At 36.7% G+C, this 11,334-nt stretch overlaps 3 protein-coding genes and 1 long non-coding RNA gene across 8 annotated transcripts; 2 read left to right on the top strand and 2 right to left on the bottom strand.

Annotated features, from left to right (window-relative positions):
* Positions 1-77: 77 nt before the first annotated feature.
* LOC136347891 (uncharacterized) lies at positions 78-1,958 on the top strand. 2 transcript variants are annotated; one of them, XM_066298275.1, is made up of 8 exons: positions 78-356; positions 419-558; positions 621-738; positions 793-954; positions 1,005-1,238; positions 1,292-1,423; positions 1,487-1,659; positions 1,716-1,958. In XM_066298275.1, exons 2-8 carry the CDS (start codon positions 419-421, stop codon positions 1,798-1,800), a joined length of 1,044 nt encoding a protein of 347 aa, XP_066154372.1. In that variant the 5' UTR covers positions 78-356; the 3' UTR covers positions 1,801-1,958. The 2 variants fall into 2 exon arrangements, with proteins under 2 accessions (XP_066154372.1, XP_066154371.1); XM_066298274.1 differs by lacking the exon at positions 78-356 and having other exon boundaries at positions 410-558.
* Positions 351-5,781, bottom strand: LOC136347889 (venom carboxylesterase-6-like). 2 transcript variants are annotated; one of them, XM_066298267.1, is made up of 11 exons: positions 5,578-5,779; positions 5,377-5,525; positions 5,211-5,322; positions 4,964-5,149; positions 4,723-4,908; positions 4,279-4,641; positions 4,040-4,224; positions 2,803-2,953; positions 2,621-2,744; positions 1,997-2,191; positions 351-718 (listed from the first exon to the last, which is right to left on the bottom strand). In XM_066298267.1, the coding sequence occupies exons 1-10, from the start codon at positions 5,636-5,638 to the stop codon at positions 2,002-2,004; spliced, it is 1,707 nt and encodes a 568-aa protein (XP_066154364.1). In that variant the 5' UTR covers positions 5,639-5,779; the 3' UTR covers positions 351-718; positions 1,997-2,001. The 2 variants fall into 2 exon arrangements, with proteins under 2 accessions (XP_066154364.1, XP_066154363.1); XM_066298266.1 differs by lacking the exons at positions 351-718; positions 1,997-2,191; positions 2,621-2,744; positions 2,803-2,953 and adding exons at positions 3,149-3,411; positions 3,461-3,596; positions 3,652-3,802 and having other exon boundaries at positions 5,578-5,781.
* An 890-nt stretch (positions 5,782-6,671) lies between these two features.
* LOC136347893 (uncharacterized) lies at positions 6,672-9,907 on the top strand. Of its 3 annotated transcripts, none has more exons than XR_010733548.1 (4): positions 6,672-6,805; positions 7,600-7,713; positions 7,770-8,139; positions 9,725-9,907. It is a non-coding gene; the product is annotated as an uncharacterized lncRNA (long non-coding RNA). The 3 variants fall into 3 exon arrangements; XR_010733547.1 differs by having other exon boundaries at positions 7,600-7,706; positions 7,953-8,139; XR_010733546.1 differs by having other exon boundaries at positions 7,600-8,139.
* On the bottom strand, positions 7,764-11,245 carry nan (transient receptor potential cation channel subfamily V member nanchung). Its single transcript, XM_066298263.1, has 16 exons — positions 10,952-11,245; positions 10,820-10,902; positions 10,669-10,764; positions 10,523-10,610; positions 10,109-10,475; positions 9,902-10,055; positions 9,697-9,847; positions 9,535-9,638; positions 9,350-9,485; positions 9,125-9,283; positions 8,876-9,072; positions 8,670-8,824; positions 8,510-8,619; positions 8,273-8,454; positions 7,975-8,217; positions 7,764-7,922 (listed from the first exon to the last, which is right to left on the bottom strand). Exons 1-16 carry the CDS (start codon positions 11,040-11,042, stop codon positions 7,764-7,766), a joined length of 2,475 nt encoding a protein of 824 aa, XP_066154360.1. The 5' UTR covers positions 11,043-11,245.
* Between the last annotated feature and the right edge of the window lie 89 nt (positions 11,246-11,334).

Below are 11,334 nucleotides of genomic sequence, written 5' to 3' on the forward strand. Positions count from 1 at the left end.
GTTTAAGTAAAGCATGAAATTATGGAAATATCAATTTAATAGAAATTGTTGTATAGATCTGGCAATAAAGTGTGTTAGTATATAACAGTGTCAACATTCCATTAACTTCAAGGGCAAAACACAAGAAAACTAAAAGTAGTATGACGTCACAAGAGTTTATCGTCGTAGAAACGCGCTAACAGTTACATTACTATATGTTTTCAGTATAATTCACATATGATTTAAATTATCATATTCCTTCAAATAATAACTCTATGATTTCGACCTTGTATTAGACCAAACAACACATTTCGTCTACAAGTACTTAAAAGATAAGGTTATCAAAAGCTGCAACATAAACAACAATTCAATTACGTGTAAGTTAAATTATATATTGACCAGTTTTTTAAGAAGTCTGTATATAAAATCTATGAATCAGATGGCTTTGCCAGAAACCTTCGTGGAAGGATTCCATAATGAGGCTGTTATCCGTAAAATGACATATTCTCCTCTAGGAAATACTGGGATGGAAGTTAGCAGAATATCTTTGGGATCTGGAGGATTCTCTTATTTCTATGGGTATTTATTTATTGTACGTATAAGTATGCATTAAACTATCTTATGATATATACATTCCTTAGCGACTATGATATCGAAGAATGCAAGAAAACGATCTACGAAGCAATTAAATCTGGAATTAATTTCATCGACACGGGTCCATGGTATGGTCACGGAGAATCTGAAAAAATTTTAGGTTTAGTGAGTAAAAAAAAATATATATCTCCATTCTTACAAAAAATAATATGATTTTAGTGTCTGGAAGGAATTCCCAGAAAGGCGTATTATCTCGCCACTAAAGTAGGAAGATATGAGAAAGACCCCAAAAAAATGTTCGATTTTAGCGTTGACCGCACTTTAAAGAGCATTGATGAATCTTTAACAAGACTTAAAGTTGATTATATAGATTTACTTCAGGTATTCACAAGAATTAAAAATTGGACCCTAATAAAACTCAATGGGTATAGGTTCACGACATAGAATTCGCCCCCTCACTAGAGACCGTCTTAAAGGAAACTTTGCCCACAGTACAGAAAATTGTGAAATCTGGAAAGGCCAGGCATATAGGAATCACTGGGTATCCAGTGAGCAACCTTAAGGAGTGTATTCAGCGAAGTGAGGTGCCTATAGAGACCATTCTGAGTTACTGCAGATCGACAATGATTGATAACACTTTAGACGAATATGTGCCATTTTTGAAGGCAAGTAGCTTAATCTTTCAATAAGAGTCAAGTGAGCTTCAAATACTTTTTAGTCTAAAAATGTGGGCATTATAAATGCAGCTGTGAATTCCATGGGGCTGTTAACCAATAATGGTCCTCCAAGCTGGCATCCTGCCGACAAGACAATTAAGCAAATTTGCAAGACTGCCAGTGAATATTGCAAAGTAGGTGTAATGTTTTCAACAGCCAACGAAACCAGCAAAACTATTTAAATCAATAATTTTTAGACAAATAATGTAGAATTGGGTAAATTAGCAGTTTACGATGGATTACAGAAAGCATCGGTTGCAGATACAATCTTGATTGGTATGAATAATAGGACGCTTCTGAACTACAATTTGGACGTGCTACACAATGGAATCAATGAACAGGAATTGTTGGTTTACAAAGAAGTCAAAAAGAAAGTATTTGTTCACGATTAATTTCTGGTTTTTATACGATTTTGGTGTTTTTCAGGATACTAAGTAAGCTGCCGGAGAAATCAAACTGGGAGAACGTCGAATTGGAGCAATTCCGAAAAAGTGAATTTCAATTCGCTTAAGTGGTCTACAGTTTTAGCTAACTATTAAATACGATCGTTAGAAAACTACGTGTAGATATTAAGGTATGAGAAGATTGTCCGGAGGTAATGCATTTGTTAGTTAGATGATGGATCATAAACATTAAATTGCTTAATAAATGTCCTACGTTCATTGATTACTAAGAGTTTTTCTTAAATGAAACCAGTTATACCTTACCAATATCAAAGTTCTTCCTTGAATTGTGCTTTCAAATTATTATTCTCTTCAAACAACAACTGTCTCCAGAAGTTACTTTGCCCAATTTGCACATTACGCTCCATTTCGAAGTTGTCAGGACCCAAAATTCGCAATTGGTAAAAACCCCTCAGTTGTTTACTAAAAGGCTCCCAAAATGTTGTGATATTCGGTTTTCTTAAAAAAAACAAAAATGAATCAAAAACGATCGTACAATGCCGCATGCGTTTAAGATTAAATTATACAGGGTGTTTGGTAACCCGATACATTCCTTTAAGGGAGTGATGGAGCATGAAGTAAGGAGTAAATTTAACCCTACTTACTGGCGTAAATTTGAATTACTCATCCCAAAAAACCTCTAGATACACAATTTTACAAAATTAGCTGGAAAAAATCGCAAGATATTAAAGAAAATAGGATTTATTTTTTCGACTTTGCCACCCTGTATCTTTGTTATTATCAACTTTGGTACTAAGGTAAGTTGGATTAAATTTAATCCTTACCTCATGTTTTATACACCCCTTAAAGGAATGTATCGAGTTACCAAACACCTTGTATATAGCCCCCAGGCAATAGTCATTTACATTGTATAAGGAATTACCTTACCCAAATTTCATAAATGAAGTGGTAAGATCAATTAAAATATTTCCCATCTTTGCGTCGCTTGGAGTGCTGCGCGTATTAAACGCTGTACTGAGAATGTAAATCGTGTCATCACCATGTGATATACCTGGACAAAGTGTGCTTCTGTGTGAATAAATTGTGGAAATAAATTCAATATTACATACCAATATTTGCATCACATTTTATTCGCCCTTGGGACTTACTAACATTGCCTCGATAATTGTACACGTAACTGAATATGTTTGAAGACACTACAGAGTTTTGAAGAGTCGCAGAGGTCTCTATGTCCACGATAAAAAGCCTGTCACTCAGGATCTAGAAATGAGTTACGGAAATAAGTTTATTGCAAAGTGGGTCCTTATAGAATGATTTCAACTAGTTGGGAAGTCATTGATAAATGGCTTATGAAACCTTCTGGGCAACTTACAATGCAGGTTTAAACTTGAAATTAATAATGCACTCTCCCAAAAGGGTTCTTGGGTCATTTAAATCGAGAAAAACGACAAAAAATTAACGAAAAGACGCGAAAAGAGAGGTTTTATTGTACAAAAAGTACAGAACAATCTATTTTAAAAAACATTCCCTACAACTCGACTTTCGGAGTAAATAAACGTCTGTTTTCTTCAAAGGGAATTTGATCCCAAAAATGGAATTGTCCCTCGTCAGCGTCCGGCAACAACTCCAAATCATCAAACTTGTTTATGAGAAGAATCACGAAAGGATCTTTTGGATTTTTAGGAACTGGCGGCCAAGTCGAAGAAATATTGGGCGCCCTGAAAAACTATGAAAAACTGAGAGTTTATGCCTCAGATGTCCACGTACCCTTTCTCCATAAAGGAGGTAGTTATGTCGATCAATAGCTTAGAAGTTTGCTTGTCAACTTGAGTGGACAACTCATATTTCGGAAAGGCTACTTCCAGTTTCAGAATTAGAATTGTGTCATCTCCATGCGACACCCCTATAAAGGCACTTGGTTTAACCCAAACTTTTTGTTCTCAAGTGTTTTTTATCACCAATATTGGTGTCCGACCTAATAATGAGGTCTGAGAGGCTAGAACTTCCTCTATAGTTATACTGATAACAATAAATATTTGATTTCACCGCTTGGCTTTGTATTCGTGCAGCAGTCTCTATTCCTGAGACAAACAATCTATCACTGAATATCTGCAATAATAAATGGTTAGCAAGTCAATTATTAAAGGGGAATACTACTTACTATGATAAGGACTACAATGGATTACATTAATGTTTAGTCTCGTAGGTCACATTAGTCACAAAATATCATGCACATAATGAACTACATTATCACCTTTGCTTTATACAAAATTAGTAGTTATTACCGATGGATTTCATATCGTCAATATAACCGCGTTTAATTGGAAAAAAAACTTATCAACTTACATCCACAAAACTAGAAAAAGTTTCCCTATTTATGGGTTTATCTCCCATGTATTGCTCTCTAATGAGTTGCCCCACTTTATTCTTCAATTCTGCTGGGAGAGTTTCATTGTAATGCAAAATAAAGGGCAAAAGTTCGTTCCACCTTGAATCGATCTCTTTTAAGTGCTCTTCATTGGCCCAAAAGTCTACAGAGAAAAATCCTTAATAAAATTATAGCAAAAGTATGGAGTACGACGTACCGGAAGCAGGATACAACCCTTCATCTTTTGTATAAGAAATCATCCAGGGCACATCCAAAACTTTACCCTCTGTAAGGAGCTTATAAGGATGTTCTGGCAGCACCGGCTTTTTGGCCCATTGTCCGTCAACCACCACTCCAAAAGGGGAGAAGGGATTGTATAAAAAGGGCTGTAGTTTTCCGACCGCATGCACAATGTGTCGCGCAGGTTTGCTTTTCAAACACTTTTTGGTTTCTTCTGAATTTCCTGTCGAAGGGCAGCCTACCAGATCGGCAACTTTCAAGGCTTTCTCTTTAACCCGTTCGGCTAATACCCAAGGGTTGAGGGCGCAACCGCTTTGGGAAATTCCGTGCTTAAATAAACCTAAATAAGGTTCATTTTAATCACAACATAGAACAGTAGTGGTTTGTTGCTGTTTATGGAATTATGAAATTTTTTATTTACCCCTGGATTCTGGTAAGAAATAATGCAAATGGACACTAGCACCTCCTGCAGACATTCCATGAAGAGTTATGGAATTTGGATTACCCCCGAATAAGTGAATATTTTTCTTCACCCACTCCAACGCCTTGATCTGGTCCTTTAGGCCCATATTGCCAGGCAAAGTGTTGTCTTCAGTGCTCAGAAATCCTGTTAAAACAAGGTTTACAATCTAGTTCATAGGATAAATGTTGTTGTTAATGACCTAAAGGTCCAAGTCGGTAATTAAAATTGACGAAAACAATGGGTCTGTCCATAATTATATCAGGTCCATAACTTGCACCCCTACCAAACATAAAGGCGCCTCCATGAATATGAACTAAAACGTCCAATTTTGCTTGAGGATCGATGGTATGGGTGTATACATTGACGTGAAGACAATCCTCATCACCTATTCGTCAAGAAACCTTTAACTTTTCAAAAAAATATAATATTTAAGAAGATTATCTTACCATGAACGACGTAATTGTTCTTATAATCTGTCATGAAATGATCGTACTGCATGCAGCCCGTTAATACATTGGCTTTCCATATTCCCTTCCATGGTTCCGGGTCTTGGGGCTCCTGGCAGAATAATCATTATATAGCAATAATGCTCAAGCGATTGAATAAAAGTACCTCAAATCTCAGATTCCCAATGGGGGGTTTCGCATAAGGGATTCCCTCAAATTTCAAAAAGGGCTGGGAATTCACCGAGTGTCCCACGTATCCCTCTATGACCCCCAAGGGAGTAGTTACCATCAGTTGTGATTTATCGCCGTAAGTACCTTAAGTGATGATCACTATTATCCCTTTGAAAGTTGATATGATTTTATTTACCTCGTCCTAGCAAAAGCACCCCTAAAACACTTAAGGTTTTAACGACCATGCTTATGAGCATTCTTTGGTAATTACGCGTAATTATGTCTAAAGTTATAAATGGTAACAATTCTGCCTGCAACAAAAACAATTAATAACTTTTATGTGTTTACAAGACAAACTGGTATGTAATATCTGCGATGAAAGTGAAAGAATAACACTCTGCGAGAGATAATTCTATTATTGGGTAATGTTTGATTTATTCTAGGTATTTATCTTTGTCAACAAGAGATGTGACAATAGGGAATTTAAATAATAGGTTTTTTTAAATAATACAGTATTTTACATTCATAACCAGCACCCCCCTAAGGATGGTATGCAATCAATTACTCGATTATTTAAATGGTTTATTGACAAATATAACTTATTTAAAAAGCGATTGCTAGTTTTTGTGTATTGAGATGAATGCAGATTTCATTATAATAACATAAGAGTAAACAAGTCCTACGTCTCCGTGTATATCTTGTATGCAATCCATCGAGGTCCAACTCAGTAATGCAACTCTGCGGTTTCATTATCATTGTGTTTATCACATTATTTATAGTTCCTTCCGCAGTTTGCATTATTTTTTAGAATTTCATCTCGTTTCTTGGAGGAGGTCTATAAAAAATCAGATTATTTAGAGACGAACCTCCAACTCCTACTGTGCGTCGAGGGCTGTGAGGAAGAGTACTTCCAATGTGATATCGGTAACATTTAATCATTGCAGACTGTTTAATAATAATAATAATAATATTAATAATAATAATAATAATAAAGTCTGATCTATTTTCCAAAGGCAATACGCCCTGATTCGGAATTATTGGAAACAACCGCAATAGTTTAACTGGTAGTTTTCTATCGATGTTAAGCCTTTTTGGGGATATTACAGTCGTTAAAAACCTTGAGATTCGGCAAAACTGTGGTTATTCAGACAGCGGTGCGGCGTTATACACATCTTGCAGATTAGGTAATCAGTAAAGCATGCGTATATACTTAAATTTAAGAATGTCGAGGGTCTTTACTACTGACTTTTCGGTCGTCTTCCGCATTCACAGCGTTTTGTACCACGTATATGCGATATACCTAGATGTAACATATCTGAGGAAGCGTGGCAACAGTGTTTATTAACATTATTTCGCATTTTCCAGATGAACTCACTTATATCTACATTTGAGGGTACATTATCATTGAATAGTATTCCAGTAAGGTACGTTTTTTTATTCACTCTCTCTACCGATAATTTTCCTTTAAATCCCTTTATATTACATGGTAAATATGAAAGTTGTATAAATACGTGTAAGGGATTTGCAAAGTGTTTTAAGTCATATCATTTAATTCCATACTATTACTACGTTATGTAATCGCTTGATGAACGCGCAATTAACCTTTCAAGGATAAAGAAGACAATTATAATAAACAATGTTCTGGTTTTAAATGTGATAAAATAATTGATCTATTATTAATGTAATCTAAGACCTAAAAGGAGACCACAATTAATCCCTTCATAGCAGGGAGAGAATCTTATAATATCGTAAACAAACTCTTAAAGACGTCATAAACAATTGAAATTGTCATCATGAAAAAAATAACAATTTAATTGACATTTACGTTTGATGACGTGACACACTTCCGTCTTTGATTTCGAACGCTTTACCTTATATACAGAGCGTCCCAGAATGAGGGGATCAAGGCTTAATCGCATATTCCTTGGTCAAAAAAATATCGATTTGTGGTGATACGCTTATACACGAAATTGTCCCCTTCTGGAGATAGAGCCCGTCAAAGTTTGACTTTTTTTTTTAATTTGCAAATAAGTCGAAAAGGGCTAGATGGACTGCAACGAAATTTGGTGCATAGTCCTCCTGCTTCTCGGGACGTCCTCCTGCTACTACTGAAGCGTAATAAAGTCATACAATGGGAATTTGCAAATAAATCCGCTTTGCGGCCGTTCCGTTGGTTGCAATTGATTACGAATAATGAAATTTTTTTATTCAAATATAGTTGGATAAAAGGACCGATGGAGCAGGCGCAATAAAGTCTTTGCAGAAAGTGATTCTATAGCCACCCTGGCCGAGACCCGTCGACTGAATATAACAACATGTACATAAGTAAGCGGTGGTGTATATACACATACGTATATATTTCTTTCTTTAAGGCATAGTTATTTATAGCTTGATGGTTGTGTGCCGGGCCTCAGTTTTAGCGTTAATCGGCGGGTGATCATTGATGTTAATCCCTGCCAGTTGATCTTGTCTCTTTTTGACGAATCGATCATGCCTTCTCTTCATTTCCAACATATCCTTCATTTCTTCTTTATCCTCGTCCTACACGTGTTTATAGTAAAATATCCATAGGAATTAAATCTGGCGTACTTACCGACTGATTGAGCCTCAGAACTAAAGCCCTTTTCCCATCACTCATTGGCTGAGAATAAACATTGAGTTGCCTCAGTCGCTCCGGAGGACTCACTCCCCTTTCCACCACCAAAACAATGCGAGCCCACTGACGTTGCCACTCGTTCCTAGTTTCGGCGATTTTCTGGTATGTATTGCCCATCATGGCGATTAACATATTTATGAGCAAAATGGCTACTATTGCCATAAATACCACGAAAAGCATCTATGGGAAGCTCACTTAAAATTTAAACTTTTGCGGGAAATTATGTGCTTTTTACTTTTGCTTCATACTCATGTTCAGTTCTACTGAACGCCGTGTAATAATCTCCGAAATTCGTCATGGACATAAGGAACATAGCCATGATCGATTCGGTGGGTGTAGACATCGGATTAGTCGCAGAATCGTCTACTTCTTCTGGGGTCAATGGGTTGTCGAAGGAGAGGAAAATTATGTAGTAAGCTGAAAGGAAGTTTTGACAATAATTAGCCATAAGTTTGAGAAGATATTTCGGTACCTTGAGAGAATCCCATGACAAACACCATGTAAATGGTGGCAAAGCGAAGCAAATCTCCCATGACCATGCGGTAGATCATGACAACAAACGGTCCAACAGTCTTAAAACCCCTGGAAACGAATACTTAAATATGTTTGACGATGGACAATTGAATTTAAACCTGCAGAAAAACAGAAAATATGGAGCTGTAGTGAGCATCACCACCACTGCTGTGATATCCTCCGCTTCATCTAAGCAAACTAAGCGCAACCAGGGAATCACCCCAAATACTAAAATACACGAAAAGAGGAACATCACTCTGGACGGAGCGGTCATCTAAAACTATTTTATTTATTTAGTGTCTTGGAGGAAATATTGAGATTTTACCAAATTCTCAAAAAACATTCTTAATCCCAAAAAGCGCGCCTCTCTAACAGCTGCGGCGAGATACAAAAAGGCCCCTAAAGTAATACATAGTTCAGCTGTAAAACGCACTTTGGCCTCGGAATTCTCTAGATTCATCAATCTACATTCTTCTTGCAAGTTATCCCACCATTCTTCCACGTCATAGTCGTCGTCATTTGCTGTGGGTTGCTTTTAGTCAACAAAATTATATAAAAACATGAGAGTCAGTACCTTTGCTTTTAGTAGCCTCTTGGAGATTTTTTAAAACTTCAGAAGTCAAATTTAGAATCGTGGTTGTGTTGCTCGTAGTATGGTTGCTGGACTGAGTTATATTTGTGGAATTCTTTCCTGAATTTGCGTGATGAGGAGGCCCGGGCCGTAAAATAAACGCTATAATATAATAACGCTATAATCATAGCATACAAATGCTCTTTATAAAGTCATCACAAGTCTTACCGACAAGAGAGATGACGAAGTAGAAGGCAAAAGTGAAAAACTGCCGGTAAAATTTAAATTTTACAAAAGTGTTCCACTTGGCGTTTAAGAGGTCTACTAAAACTCCGTCTAAGAGTTCTAAATGTTCGTCTTTGTCCTGCAATTTTTCCATTAAGGAATGCTGTGATTGAACATATCAAACGCACCCCAAATACTACAAGATTTAAAGCTGAAGTTTTGCCAATTTGCCCTGTATTCACGTCGATAGTGTCGATTTGAGAAAGCGGATAAGCGGCACATGTAATACTGCCTGTAAAGTAAATTATATCACAAATTAGTTATATTAAATTTGTAATATTCCCTAGTACCAATTTGCCAATATATTTCCCTTTCCAGTTTAAGAATATGGAAAAATATGTCCATTCTCGCCAGCTTTGCAGCTAGAGTCAACGGGGTCAAATTTAGGACATTTTTGACTGCCAAATTGGCCCCAACCTCATACGCCATGTCAAACGCTTCCTGTGTCATAATTAATTGATTATATAATCATTTAGAAAGTCGTAATAAAATTACCACTTTAGAATAAATGACTAACAGGTGCAATACTGTGTTCCCATTGGTATCTTGAGCGTCCAAATTGGCACCTTTAGCTAAAATCAACCTGAAACTTTCTTCCTGTCCTAAACATGCGGCAAAGGAAAGAGGATATTCGCCCCAATACACATAACTTCAATAAATTTGTTAAATTACTCACATATACTTTGTTGTGTTTGGTCTTACCCTAGATAATTGGTCACCGGGTATACATTCACCCACTCATGATCCAGAGAATCAGTTCTCGACGATTTCTGATCCTCCGGACACATGAAATTCCCGAAACATCTCTCCTGGAAATTCACGTCTGCGGCTAAGAGAAATTTAACCATCGAGGGGTCCTCGTTCACTATAGCAATATGCAGGACATTTTCACCGTAATACTCATCAGAAATGTAAATATCATTGATTAATTTTGGGTAAAATCTCAGCAATCTCTTCGCGATATCTGAGTGTAGGGCTGTAGCATTAAGCAAACAAAGGTGCAAAATGGTTTCTCCTACGGCTCCTCTCTCTCGTAATTTCCAGCACACATGTCGATACATCGTTGGATCTGAAAAGATCTAGAAATTAAGGGTTTTGTTAGAGGGGATTATTTACTGCGCTGATATTCTTCTTCGCTTATTTCCGGACCCTCATCGTCTACTTCGAATTCATCGGGGTTTTCCATAGTTTTCAGTTGAGGTAGCTGGTGTGAGAAAGTTTCTGAATTGGAAAAACAACTTCAGGTGGTTTTATAATTTTACCAATTTATGCCTGCCCCGTTCTTTGTTCCTTAAAAGCACCATTTGGGATATGGGAATGTAGCGGCCAGCACCTTTGTTGTAAAGAAAATGCTCCACCTAGGCATTTCTATACAGTTAATCATGTTGTGAAAGAAACTTGGCGATAATAAACCTTAGTTTTAATTGCATGATCAATTTCGGCGTATTGTTTATTTTGCGTGGCCCTCTTCATGAGTTCGACCAACAGACCACCACCTGATGAAAAATGGTTTTATATAATTGAACTAATTAATGAACGATTAACCTTTCAAGTCGCACAATTTATAGATGGGTTGCATGGAGGCTCCCGCCTGCTTCTTAACACCGCTTGTGACATTGCTCTCAGTATTTCCCATTTTTTGTTAATAAATTGCAATGTTTAAGTGACGTTCTAAAAGCTATGAGGAAAAGAATTGCATCGACTAAACAACCATGTTTAATCGATTTTAGAAACTGCACTATGTGCGGGAAACGTGAAATTTAAATTCGAGACACACATGTGCAAAGGTGTAAAATTAAATACGCCTTTTTACACTTAGGTTAATGTCGTAAATGTTCACATTACCAGACAACATTCTCAAATGTTCACTTTTTGTCTGTTTCCATGTGCCGCAAAACACTGCGAGAAGTGATGGATTTTAATGAACC

The sequence above is a fragment of the Euwallacea fornicatus genome, chromosome 30 (assembly GCF_040115645.1).
Source record: "Euwallacea fornicatus isolate EFF26 chromosome 30, ASM4011564v1, whole genome shotgun sequence".
NCBI lineage: Eukaryota > Metazoa > Arthropoda > Insecta > Coleoptera > Curculionidae > Euwallacea > Euwallacea fornicatus.